Genomic DNA, 12,487 nt, shown 5'->3' with positions numbered 1-12,487 from the left:
CCGAAGATGCAGGAGGGCTGCTGGTTGCTGCCCAAAGCTGGAGGCAGAGAAGGAAGTAAGGAGAAAAAAAAAAAAAAAAAAAAGCAAAAACAGGACCTGTCTGATAACATTGTTTCAAGCCCTTGAAAAATTAGAAAGTTAGATTCCTGCAATTCTAGCTAAAGGAATAAAATTTTAAACTTTTAATTTTATTCTATTTGTGTGTGTGTGTGCGCGTGCGTGCACGAGCGCACCAGTGAATGTGTGACTGAGGAGAGCAGAGGCGAGTATCAGGTCCCATGGAAGTGGAACTGAAGTGACAGATGGTCATAAGTTCCTTTGTGGGTACTGGGAATCAAACCTAGGTCTTCTGGAAGAACAGACAGTGCTCAGTACTCTTAATTGTTGAACGATCTCTCTAACCCCAAGGAATGTAGTTTTATAAAAATACATACTATTTATTTTGTGTGTGTTGTATATGAGCATATGCTGCATACATGAGGTCAGAGGACGACCTGTAAGTAGGCATAAATTTTTTGTAACCTACTTTTAATAGGGGTTCAATCTCTCCTCCAGCCCACCACCCAGCAGAGGTAGTGGAAGAGAAAAGTTATTAGGATGTGGGGGAAGTGGACCTGTTCAGCAATAGTGCTTTGGGGTGAGCTTGATCTTCTGGGGCAGCAGTTCAGTCCCAGAGCAAACACCAAATACAACTCAGCAGCTGCAGACACCAGGCACGAGCCCGCAGTCACAGTCCAGTCCTTTCAGCAAGCAGACACCAGGCAGCTGCAGTTCAATTCAGAAGAAACTGCCATGCTCCCCAACTGGCCTGAGGCAAGGCTGCAGAATCAGCAAGCTGCACCGAAGTGAGTTTCTCTCAATGTCAGAGTTATCACAAGTTGAGCTCATCAACACTATGTAAGGCAAACCAATACATGCGTGTCTTTAGCGAAGAACAGCAAGGCAGAGCAAACCAAGGCTCAGTGCTTGTCTCTCACTGTCCATGGGGTCATATTTATACTCCTTTATCAAGCATCCTTTCATGTGTTTGCTATAGCCAAACATCCTTTCACCTATGTCTGCTTCAGGAAAACAGGCTTTCATGTGTTTGCTTTAGCAAGACATCCTTTCACCTGTGTGCCCCTGAAAAACCTCTCTTGACAACTAACTTTCCAAAGAACTATTCGTTTCCACTTCACCTGTTGAGTTAGTCTGTCTTTCCACCTTGTAGGTCCTAAGGATTGAACTCAGGTCATAAAGTTTGGCAGCACTTGCCTTTAGTTGTTGGCCCATCTCACCAGTGCATATGTAGGGGAGTTTTTTGCCGATTTTCTGATTTTTTTTTCCCTCTAACAACGTAGCCCTGGCTCCTAGAACTCACCATGTAGACCAAGCTGGCCTCAAACTCACATTCAACTGCCTCTGCCTCCAAGTGCTGGAACTAAAATCATGGGCCATCAAGCACAGTGGTTTTGCTTTATTGCCATGGCTGCATAGAACTTACCCGGTATCTAGGCTAGCCCAGAATTCACAATGTAGCCCAGGCCAGATTAGAACCTAAAGTAATGCTGGTACCACTGCCTCTGCTCAATGGGATCTGGGGCTCTGGCTCAGCCAGAGTGGCCAAAGAGTTACAGCTTGAGCTGGGTGGTGGTGGCACATGCCTTTAATCCCAGCACTTGGGAGGCAAATTTCTGAGTTCGAGGCCAGCCTGGTCTACAGAGTGAGTTCCAGGACAACCAGGGCGACACAGAGAAGCCCTGTCTTGAAAAACCAAAAAGACGGCGGTGAGACACAGTGGGCAGCTGGGGACCAAGGAGCAGGAAGTAGCACACCAGCCTAACACATCAGGCTCTTTGGGCCAAGTTGAGGACCAGCAACAAAAACTTTGTGAGAGAAAGCTCTTCCCCGGAGTGTTACAGTCAGTCAGACAGGCACTCTCAGACTGACCTTTGGTGAAATACCTCATGCACTCTATTCCTTGTAGATAGATAGGACCTTGTAAACATTTGGGGTGGGTTGGAATCTAGAGGCAGATGCTTCCCATTGGCTTGGTCTAAGATGTTAGGGATGCCTCATCTGCATGCGGAAAGACTTTAGGTGTTGTCCCTACATGCCTGATTGTCATAGCCCTCTCAATGGCGTGTCCTGGTCATGGGTTCCAGTGCAGGAACTCCACTCAACCTCACCAGGTTTTCAGTCTGGCAGCACAGTCCTCTGCCCCACAACCTAGCTCCAAGATTATTTTTAAGGCTATTAGGTAACTATTTGATGTGCATTCTGGGCTGGAAACTGCTGTTCAAAGTCAGGTTCAGTTATTCAGGGGACTGCTTTAATTGGGTGGTAGGGACCAGAGGAATGGACAAAGATCCTGAGATAAACAGCACTAGATTAATACTAGAACCATTTTTTTTTGTCCATGTGACAAATTAAATACAACTCATACTTCATTAAGTGTACTTTTTATTTGAGTTTTTCATGTGTGAAGCACTACAAGGATTTGCCTAGCCCAGCAAGGTAGTCTGAGAACAGCCACAAACTGGTGAGCCTTTTATCTAGCCCTGTTTCTCCAGCCACTCTTTATAGGCCCCGGCATAGTTCCGAGCCCTGTGGAGAAAAAGAAATGTTGAGGGAAGGACCGGTCCAGGAGACAGTCCCCAGGCAGCACCCAGCTAGCAAGCCTTCTGTTTGTCATACCCTGTATAGCCAAGACCTTGTGCCAGTTGTGTGGCCTGGAGACCCCGCCTGCCCATCTGACAGAAGAAAATAAGATTCTTGTCTTCTAGCTTTGGCTTCTCAGCACAGTACAGAGTCTGAAAAGCAGCTGGGTCCATGTTCAAGGCGATTTCCAATTCAGACACTGAGAGGGGACAAAAAGGAAAGCCAGGGGTACACCGAGGGGGTGCTGAAAGAGCGGAATCCTGACAGCAGGCAAATTTGCATAGACTGTCCGAATAACATACAGTGGCTGCCCCCACCCCACCCCATCCTCAAAGACAAAGGCGCACAAGTGCAAAGTCAGGCCAGCAAACACTGCCACTTGCTGAGACTTAAGCAGGCAGTGGAGGATCAGGTGGATTAAAGCATCCAGCTTCAGGGAAGTCGGCATTCAGATGGGGACCTGCCCCTCTGGCCACCTGCTATCCCCTCAAACTGGATAAGCTAGTTCCGCTGCCAGCATGTCTCCATTTAGCCTTTCTCTAGGGAACCTGAGGGCTGGCTTGAGCAAATATAAGGCCCTATGTCTACCAGCACCGTCCCCACAGCATACTAAATGAGGCTCCTTTAGTTAAGCCCATCATGGACTGTTCCTTTGCCAACAAGGGAAATCTTATACCAGGGATGTTGAGTGCCCCAGGAATGGTACCAGCTGCTGCCTCCTCTGGAGATCGAACGTCGAAGAGCCTGGCCCTGCCTGAGGCTACGAGTGAACGGAGCTCAGAGAAGGAGACTGTAGGCACTGGGGAAGAGGGCATGAAAAGTCTTGAGGGCCGCGGGACCACAAGACACTTGTGGCTGCTACACCCCCACCCCGGCAGCAGCTTCCCAGCCCAGTGGTGCTGTTTGAGACCCGCAGCCACACCCCATTCTCCTCTCTCCACAAACAGCCCTTCCCAGGGGACCAGCATCGTCAGCCTCACATCCAGGGGGTTCTCAGGTACCTCCAGCCATGGTTCCTGCAGCCGCACTTGTGTGACTGTGACGCAGAACTGCAAGCCGAAGCATCTCCCTCACCCTCCCAGAGCCCAACCAGAGACCGGAACCGGAAGCAAGGGCATGGCCCCTGGAGTATACACACACAGAGTCCAATCGCACCAGTTGGTGATACCTGTAACACTCGCACACAGTTGAAACCTTTATAGACTGCCCAGGTTAGGCCGGAAATTTCACCCAGGTTTGGCACAGGCACCAGGACTCTGGGTAATGAGTATAGGAACAGCAGCACCCCACTCAAAGGTTGACCCAGCCCTTACTGGTCAAAGAGTAATATGCACTCTCCCTTCCCCCAGGGCCCCAAAAAGGAGGAAGACAGACAACTGTGGCTCTAAACAATTTTATCTTTAAAAAAAAAAAAAAAAAAAAAAGGAAAGAAATAAAAAGACCCATCCCTGGAGCAGGGAAGGCTCTCAGTGAACCCACCCCTGCCTACAGTTCTCCCTGGCTCCAGAGCCTTCCGTAGGGGCCTCGGCTGCTCATTGGGCCCCCTTCTACTCCTGGGATAGCAGCCAGCTAGCATCCTTTCCCACCTCTTGAGTAAGCCTGCTTCCCAGAGTACTCAGGTACGCATCTTAACTTCTGCTCCAGAGAAAGGAAGAGCCAGTGGAAGTACTAGGCCCGCAGTCCCTCTCTCAGGCACTCCAAGCGAGCACACGGCAAGCCCAGATTCAGTGTGTCCAGTGTCCAGCAAGGAGACAGCACATGCAGTGTGCCGAAGGCGCACCAGACCCGGGGACTGCACAGAGGGAGCAGGCCGGGCTGTCAGTGCACGCCCACACTGTTTGTTTCACACCACTCACTGCAGACTGCCACGCCACAGGGCCTCAGTTCAAAAACACACTTGCCAAACTCCCCCGAGTCCCATGCCAGAGGAGGCAGTGAAGGAGAGGGGCATGGGGTTAGCCTGTTGCTCCTGGGCCGGCTGCAGTCCTTGGCCCAAAGCCCCTGAGTCCCCAGAGTTAGTTGCTGTCATTCTTGATGACGACCTCGAGTCCGTGGTGCCGAAGCTGAGCTCGCAGGAGCAGGTTCTTGTTCTTGAGATCTTCCACCTGCACGGAGAGGAAATGATGAGGAAAAACAAGATTGACACCGCTAAGCCATGAACTCAGCCCCACAGCCACAGCCAAGAGGGACAATGGCAAGTGTTTTCCAGGGACTCCAAACTGGGTCAGTGGCTACGGGGCTGCCAAGGGGGCCATCCTGGAGTTAGTCTGACCTGTTGCCGGAGCACATCGTTGTCCAGCTGCAACTGATCTAACCCCTGCAGCTCTTCAGACAGCCGGTGGTTGCTCTGCCGCAGCTCCTGGATATAATCACAGGCTTTGGACAGGATTCCACCTTTACTCTGGCCAGACTTGGTGCTCTCCATAGAGCAGTCTGGGATGATTTTGGACAGCTGTACAATCCAGTTGTTGATCTTGTCCCGGCGGCGGCGCTCCACTGTGGGGCAGAGCAAAGTAGAGAGTGACCCGCCAGCCTTCCCATCCTCACGCTGCAGTTCCCCAATCTACTTAGGCTGTTCCTGGCTTCACACCTGGATGCCACCTACCTTCGTTATGTTGAGCCCTCCGTTTCTCATCTCGAGTTGTCCTGGGAGCCTCTGACTTCCTGATAATAGTCCAAGTCCAGGGTGGCCAGACCAAGGAAAAGGCAAAGAAGCAAACGAAACCAAGACCGGTGTTTGGGGTGAGGAATTACGTAAGGTTTGGCAGGCACCGAAACCACTCTTAACAACAGATAAGGTCACTCACGGGGAATAAGGGTGGGTCCTGGGGGCAATCGATCGCTGGCTCCCTCCCTGCAATACTTCTTGTGGTGACATCATCACAAAGAATTGACCTGTGACGACATGAGGCAGGTTTTATGAGGACCCCTAGGAACCTCACCTAGACCTTGGGACCCTTTTGAGAACGTGCTCCCACCAGTTTGTAAAGCAGCCCAGACTCACCACATGTTCTGATCGGAGTAATTACTAAAACTCACGTGCTAAAACCCAGCCACACCCCCAGCCACATCCCCCAGCCACACCCCACAGCCTAGCCCCTCAGGCTACCATCCTTGTGCAACAGTCTCACCTGTGCTGGGCGGGGTTGCCTGCCCCAGTAGTGCCTCTGAGCCCTGGGTGGTAACAACAGCTGTAGTACTCCCAGATGTGGTACCCCCTGACCCATCTCCCACTGCGGTGCTGGGGAAATATGTATAATGTGTCTCAGCAGCTGCTCCCTCCGTGTCAACGGCATCGTCACTGGTGAAAGCTCCCTGGATCACTGCCTGAGGAGGGAAATGAGAGCGGGCGGGGTCCAGTCAGTCGGGGACTCATTCCCACTCTATCGCCCTTCAAGGCTCTATCCCTTAGCAGAACACCATGTGGTCAAAGATAGCTACGAACGCAACCCAACCCATAACTGAAGTTTCTTAAAATGAGGTGCTTTTTTTTTTAAATTCAAGTGTGTGTATTTAAGATTTATTTTTATGTGTATGAGTATTTTTCTTGAATGTATGTATATGGTATGGGGGGGGGGCGCCTATGGAGGTCAGAGAAGGACACTTGATCCCCTGAAACCAGATGGTTACAAGCCACTGTGCAGTTGTTGGGAACTGAACTCAGGTCCTCTGTAAGAGCAAGAAGTGCTCTTAAGTGCTGAGCCACCTTTCCAGCTCCACGTTAGGATGACAGGGTAATAATGTCTCAATGACAGAAGGTTGAACACATCTGGACCTGGTGCTTTGGGTTAAAGTGGCCTGAGATGCACCCCACTGTCCCCAATTCTACCCCTCCTTCCTGCTGGCTCCCCAGTTATTGCTAAAAACTCTTTAGTCCTCTCACAGTCTCTCCCCCAGTACCTGGGTCATAGACTGAGTGGCAGGGTAACCACTGATGGCGCCAGAGCCCTCTGTCTGGCCATCCAGCTGCCCCTCTGACACCTGGATCACCCTGTACATCACCTGGAAGCAGGGAAGAGAAGAGTAAGTGTCTAGAATCATAGACCCTCTCAGAATAGCCTCTGGTATTTGTACATGTTAAGTCCCACGAGTCTTTCAGAGAGACTCAGCAACTGTCCCTTGTCCCCTCCGCCCCGACCCCCAGGCTTTAGCATATCCAGCCCCACATCAATCTCAAAGCGTCCAATTATCACCCCAATAGTACACAGCTACTCCTCCAAGCCACAGCTCCCCAAAACATGCTCATGCCCCTCCCTTAACCCCAAACCCCAGGCGGCATCTGCAGCCACCTGGCCCCCTCCCTTACCTGGCCCCCATTCTCAGTTCGGAAGACGTACTTGACGTTGGGGTCAGGAAAAGTGGCAGCTGACTGGATGCTGGCGATAGCTACACTAGTTGGGTCCTCTCCAGTAGCCACTGCGCCTAGATTAAGAGGCAAAGAAAGATCTAGAAGTTAACTGCCTTCCTCCCTGTTCTACTTGCATGGCACTTAAAAGACACACGGTATGTAGGAAGGAGATGGACCATCATCTGAAGAGAGGGAGGGGAGGATGAGCCATAAGTCTTGACTGTCAACATTCACCTTCCTGAATCTGCACTGTTCCCTCTTCGGTTTCAGCTGTTTTCTGCTGCCTATTGGTGGTGAAACAAAAAAACAAGAAACAAATGGAAGATGTGAGACATTCACTGACCTCGTAACATGGTTCCCAAACTCACTGGCATCCACAACAGATGTTAGGCTAGGTTAGACCATGACAGTATTACTGCTGGCTCATGGTGGCACATTCCTTTAAACCTGGCACTCAGGAGACAGGCAGGTGGATCTCTGTGAGTTTGAAGCCAGCCTGGTCTACAGAGTGAGCTCCAGGGCAGCCAGGACTACGATATACCCAGGACTATGTAAATATTATTTTGTCTCAAAAAAATAAAACAAAATAAATTTAAAAAGTAATAACTAAGTATCTACCATGTACATAGACACCAAGCTATAAGCACTTTTTTTGTTTGTTGGTTGGTTGGTTTTATTTTGTTTTTCAAGAAAGTGTTAGGGCTGGCGAGATGGCTCAGTGGTTAAGAGCGCTGACTGCTCTTCCAAAGGTCCCGAGTTCAAATGCCATCAAACATATGGTGGCTCACAACTATCTGTAACGAAATCTGATGCCCTCTTCTGAAGTGTCTGAAGACAGCTACAGTGTACTTACATATAATAAACAAGCAAACAAACAAAACAAAAAAAGGACCATTTCTACATCTTAAAAAAAAAAGAAGAAGAAAGAAAGAGTTTTTTTCTGGGTAGCTCTGGCAGTCCTGGAACTTGTTGTGTGGAGCAGGCTAACCTTGGATTCAGAGATAAGACTGCCTCTGCCTCCTGAGTGCTGAGATTAAAGGCATCCACCCCACCCCCCACCCCAGCACACCATCTTGATGCTAATAACAGTGACTAGCACCACAGTTTTATAGATAGAGAAACTAAATCACAGAGCTGGTAAGTGTTGGAGCTGGGTACCTGAACCCAGATCTCCCGAATCCAATGTTCTTAGTCATTCTGCATTAATTCTGCATTCTCCAGGCCATCCCTCCTCTGCCCAGACATCCCTCTTCACTTACCCCTTCATCTCTCTGTGAGGGGGCTCATCCGAGGCGCCGGTCTTTTTTCGGAGGACTTTGTATCTCCCAACTCAAAGGCCTGAATGCTAAGTCCTGGTGGAAACCACAGAGTTTGCAGTGAGGCCAGGCAACTGAACAGCTTTCCAGGTTCTAGAACCTAGGTTCCAAGAAGACACAGCCAGGAAGATAAACCAAGCATCCGCAAAGGACAGTCAACTCCCCCAATTCTGATGGCAAGGGCTAGTCTGCAGTGACTGAAGAAGCAACTCTTCACGGGACATGGAGGCTCACTCCTGGGAGCCTAACACTCAGGGGAAGGAGACAGGAACGGTGCGAGTTTGAGGAGAAAAAGGACCAAGTGTGCTTGCTCATGCCCGTAATACCAATACTTAGGAGTTCAAGGCCATCCTGGGGTGCAAAGCTAGTGTCACGCTAGGCTGGGCTACAAGAACTTGTCTCAAAATAAAATAAAACAAAACTGGGAGATTGGCTCAAACAGCACTCGCAATGGAAGTCTCACTCGGAATGAAGGTAACACCCGAGTCCTAAAACCTATAGAAGAGAGGAATGCAGCATTGAGAGCATGTGTAATCACAGGGCGCCTGATGGAGAGCTGGAGATGAGAGAATCTCTACAAGCGGGGCGCCAGCCACTGTCTCCAGCAACGTGGAAAGACAACAACTGACCCCCTACGGCTCTCCTCTGACCAAAAGAAAAGCTAGGAGGGCTCAGCAGGCAGGGCGTGGTGGCAATGCCTGATTCAAGCACTTGGGAGCCAGGCACGTGGATCTCTGAGTTCAAGGCCAGCCATGGCTACAGAGTTCCAGGATGACCAGGGCAACCTAGAGAATCCATATCTCAAAAAACAAAACAAAAAAAACAACCTCCTCCCCTCAAAGAGGCAAAAACTAACTTGTGAAAGCTGTTTATCACAGCGTCCAGCCCACCACACACATGCATGTGCACACACACACACCAAAACTTTTCTCTCTTCCTTCCTTCCCCCCCAACCCCGCTTCTCTCTTTCTGAGACAGGGTTTCTCTTGTAGCCCTGGCCGTCCTGGAACTCACTCTGTAGGCCAGGCTGGCCTCTGAACTCTCAGAGATCCTGCCTGCTTCTGCCTATCTAGTGCTAGGATTAAAGGCATGGGTCGCCACCACCCAGCTGCTCCTCCATTTTCATTCCAACTCCTGGGGGGAGGAGTAGACTGTGAAACAATGTCTGGGGTGCATGGCTGAGGCTATTGTGGATTGTTACTAAAGCTATTATACTCTATGTCAGCAGCTTCACAGGAAAAGCTAGAGCAAAGTTTAGACCACCACTATCAAAACCAGTAACTAATAACCCCCCCACCCACACACTCCCTCACACACTCCCTGATTCTTCTTCCAGCTTCTCCAACACAAACTGTACGAAAAGAAATCTGAAGCTGGGAGGTGGTGATGCCAGCCTTTGATCCCAGCACTAAGAAGGCAGAGGCAGGCAGATCTCTGAGTTCAATGCCAGCTTGGTCTACAGAGTGAGTTCCAGGACAGCCAAGGTTATGTATAGAGAGGTCCTGTTTCAAAATCAAATAAGAATAACAAAAAACAAATTCCAGTCCTCAAATCTAAGAAGAGGAAAACTGAAACCTTTTTTGCTATTGGGAAACCATCACTAAGCATAAAACCCAGGTTTGGCTCTTGGATACTACTCCGCTGTCGGGGCTCTTGTTTTGAGAGAGTCCAGATTTACAGCATCTGTTACAAACACCAGTGCCCAAGTGCATCATGTTCAAGGCTTCTTTATTTTATCCAGCAAGGCTTCCTGTAGAGCAACATAGTTGCTAAAATGTTGCCATGACAACTCCAAATCAACTAAGCCTCAGGAGGAGGGGGGGAAAGAAAACCTCCAGGCTCAGGGTTCTGCAGGAGAAAAGACAAAGGGGGAGGAATCCATCTACAATGTTCCTGCCTTAGGACTTTTGACAACCAGCCAGAGAACGGGAAAAAACAAAGAACTGTACAGACAGATGCCACCAGAAAGAAACAGCTGCATAGGACAAAGCAATAAAATAATCTCAACAAGAAAGGACAAGATTTTTTTTAAACACTCTACCCGCAAGATCTTCCAAACCTTTCTAATCAAAGAAAAACCTTAGTTTAGCGGATAATGCGCCTCGGAAAGACCGTGTGCAAAGAAGAACGTTAACAACAATAACAAAAGGGAACTGAAAGTGAAACTGTCCGTAGAAAGTAAGGCTGCAAAGGGAGGCAGCGTCCGGATGTACGGACCACCTAGGGGGTCTCCATCCTCAAACAGGAGGAAGAGCTCCTCCTGAAGCTCCTGGCACGGCCTGCAGGAGGAGGCTATGAAAGAGACTGCAAGGCGCACGAGACAACCGTATAGCCAACAGCTGTCAGCGCAACTTCTGAGGCTACCCAGAAACGGCGGTAGGCTCCTTACTCAAACCTTGGTTGTATATCCGGAAGCATCCTGAGCATTAATAATACGTGATACGGAAATCAGCCTAGGATTTTGTGGTTTTGCATGCTCAAAAGGAGAGCCCAGCAAACGTCCTCACCAAGCACAGACGCAAAGGCAGAAATTTAAAAAACAAAACACCCCCCACCACCACCCACACACAAAAACCAGATCAAGTTCCCAAAGACTTCAAGCGCCCGGACCTTGCCCGAGAACGACGCGTCTCCCTGCAGGCCCACCGACTAGTAGTAGGCGCTTGGGGACCTGAGTACCCGGCAGGCGCGAGCCCCGCAGCCCGCGCGGTGACCCCGCCGGTCCCAGCCCAGCTCGCCTGCGCCCCAGCTGCTCCGCGGAGGAGAGACGGGGAAAGGACGCCGGGGACCTTCCCGGGCCTGCGGCTCGAAGCTGGATACCCACCGCAGGCGGCTGGGACGTGTGCACACCGGGGCGGGGAGCGAGCTCGGCCCACAAAGCAGGAGAGAAAGAGCCGGGCACGGCCCCCTCCCCCAAAACAAAGGCTCCGTGCCCAGGCGTGGCCTGGCCTGGGAAACGCCAGCCAAAGCAAAGGTGCCCCGCCATGCCGATCCACCGGCGTCCGGACTCCGGCCGGCTCCGACGCACTCACCGGGCCAGGCCGCTTCAGTCGCCGATTTCCCCCGGCAGCCTTCTCCGTCTTTGGATCTAGGTCTCTCCATAGACAGCTGCTCATGCGCAGTCCCAGCCTGCGGCCATGTTGGTGAGGGGCGGAAGTGTGCCCTCGACCCGCCCAGCCGACGGACGGCCCCCCGAGCTGCCACACTTCCGCTCGCTTCAAATCTGATGCCCGCTAGAGCGGATGTGGGTACGTGAGTGGTCGCAGGCTCTGAAGGGAAACAGACGGTATCCTTGGGGACCTCGCTAGAGGCCTTTGTTTTCAGTAAGAACCAGGAAAAAAAAAACCCGACTAAATTGTACTTCCATCCTTGTGGTAGGCGGAGCCCTTTTACTTCCAGTAAAAGGAAGTAGAGGGTGGAACGGCAATCTTAGGCGCCATCTTTCATAAGGGCAATGTGGGACGCCATCTTGGATCAGGGCATCACTTTGAGGGGGTTCCAAGTGGACTTTGGGACATTTCTGAGTGTACGTGGATCTGGGTATATACCTTTGTATTAACGTCAGCAATACTCCAAAGACCTCATAGCTTTTCCTCAGGCTCTTAAATACGTGTGGGGACGAGTTTGATTACCATTTTCTTCATTCTGGGTGTACCCAGAGTGATTTTGGAATAGTGAAGTATAATAGCAATAGCTAGAATTCAGATTCTGAAGCCATTCAGACTCTGAACTGACACTTTTTTTTTTTTTTTTTTTTTTTTGCGATAGGGTATTTCTATGTAGTCCTACATAAACTATGCTGGACTCGAATACACATAGATCTCTCCACTCCCAAGTGCTAGGATTAAAGACAGCCACCACACCTAGAAACTAACACTTCTTAACTCTGAGGTTTTTGATGGGCATTTTTACTTAACTACAGCTCAATTTCTTTGTAAAACGGAAATACCAATACCAACTTCACATCAAGTGGATTAAATAAATTCAAGAGCAAAGTTTTTATGCACACAAATCTGGCCCAATTCCTGGCATTAGATGAACATTATGTAAATACAGGTTTCTCTTCCTCATTTCTTGACCACCATGAACCCAGTTCTACTTTCTAGCTACAGTTTCCCATGACAACTGAGGAAGAATATCTAAATAAGAAAAAACAAGATATATACATTTTGGCAACTTTGGA

At 49.9% G+C, this 12,487-nt stretch overlaps 2 protein-coding genes across 8 annotated transcripts; both read right to left on the bottom strand.

The window, feature by feature from the left end:
- Positions 1-2,424: 2,424 nt before the first annotated feature.
- Tstd1 (thiosulfate sulfurtransferase (rhodanese)-like domain containing 1) lies at positions 2,425-3,744 on the bottom strand. The gene is made up of 4 exons (NM_001164525.1): positions 3,642-3,744; positions 3,317-3,439; positions 2,677-2,839; positions 2,425-2,586 (listed from the first exon to the last, which is right to left on the bottom strand). Exons 1-4 carry the CDS (start codon positions 3,703-3,705, stop codon positions 2,535-2,537), a joined length of 402 nt encoding a protein of 133 aa, NP_001157997.1. The 5' UTR covers positions 3,706-3,744; the 3' UTR covers positions 2,425-2,534.
- A 78-nt stretch (positions 3,745-3,822) lies between these two features.
- Positions 3,823-11,470, bottom strand: Usf1 (upstream transcription factor 1). Of its 7 annotated transcripts, none has more exons than XM_030253053.1 (10): positions 11,337-11,470; positions 8,248-8,404; positions 7,223-7,272; positions 6,978-7,062; positions 6,541-6,642; positions 5,772-5,967; positions 5,448-5,535; positions 5,246-5,304; positions 4,913-5,136; positions 3,823-4,745 (listed from the first exon to the last, which is right to left on the bottom strand). In XM_030253053.1, the coding sequence occupies exons 5-10, from the start codon at positions 6,637-6,639 to the stop codon at positions 4,656-4,658; spliced, it is 756 nt and encodes a 251-aa protein (XP_030108913.1). In that variant the 5' UTR covers positions 6,640-6,642; positions 6,978-7,062; positions 7,223-7,272; positions 8,248-8,404; positions 11,337-11,470; the 3' UTR covers positions 3,823-4,655. The 7 variants fall into 7 exon arrangements, with proteins under 7 accessions (XP_030108913.1, XP_030108912.1, NP_001292606.1 ...); XM_030253052.1 differs by lacking the exon at positions 11,337-11,470 and adding an exon at positions 11,129-11,334 and having other exon boundaries at positions 6,947-7,062; positions 8,248-8,340; NM_001305677.1 differs by having other exon boundaries at positions 4,018-4,745; positions 6,947-7,062; positions 11,337-11,464.
- Between the last annotated feature and the right edge of the window lie 1,017 nt (positions 11,471-12,487).

This window comes from Mus musculus, chromosome 1 (assembly GCF_000001635.26).
Source record: "Mus musculus strain C57BL/6J chromosome 1, GRCm38.p6 C57BL/6J".
Classification (NCBI taxonomy): Eukaryota; Metazoa; Chordata; class Mammalia; order Rodentia; family Muridae; genus Mus; species Mus musculus.
Note: the sequence above shows the minus strand (reverse complement) of the source record. Positions and strands in the feature narration are given on the sequence as shown.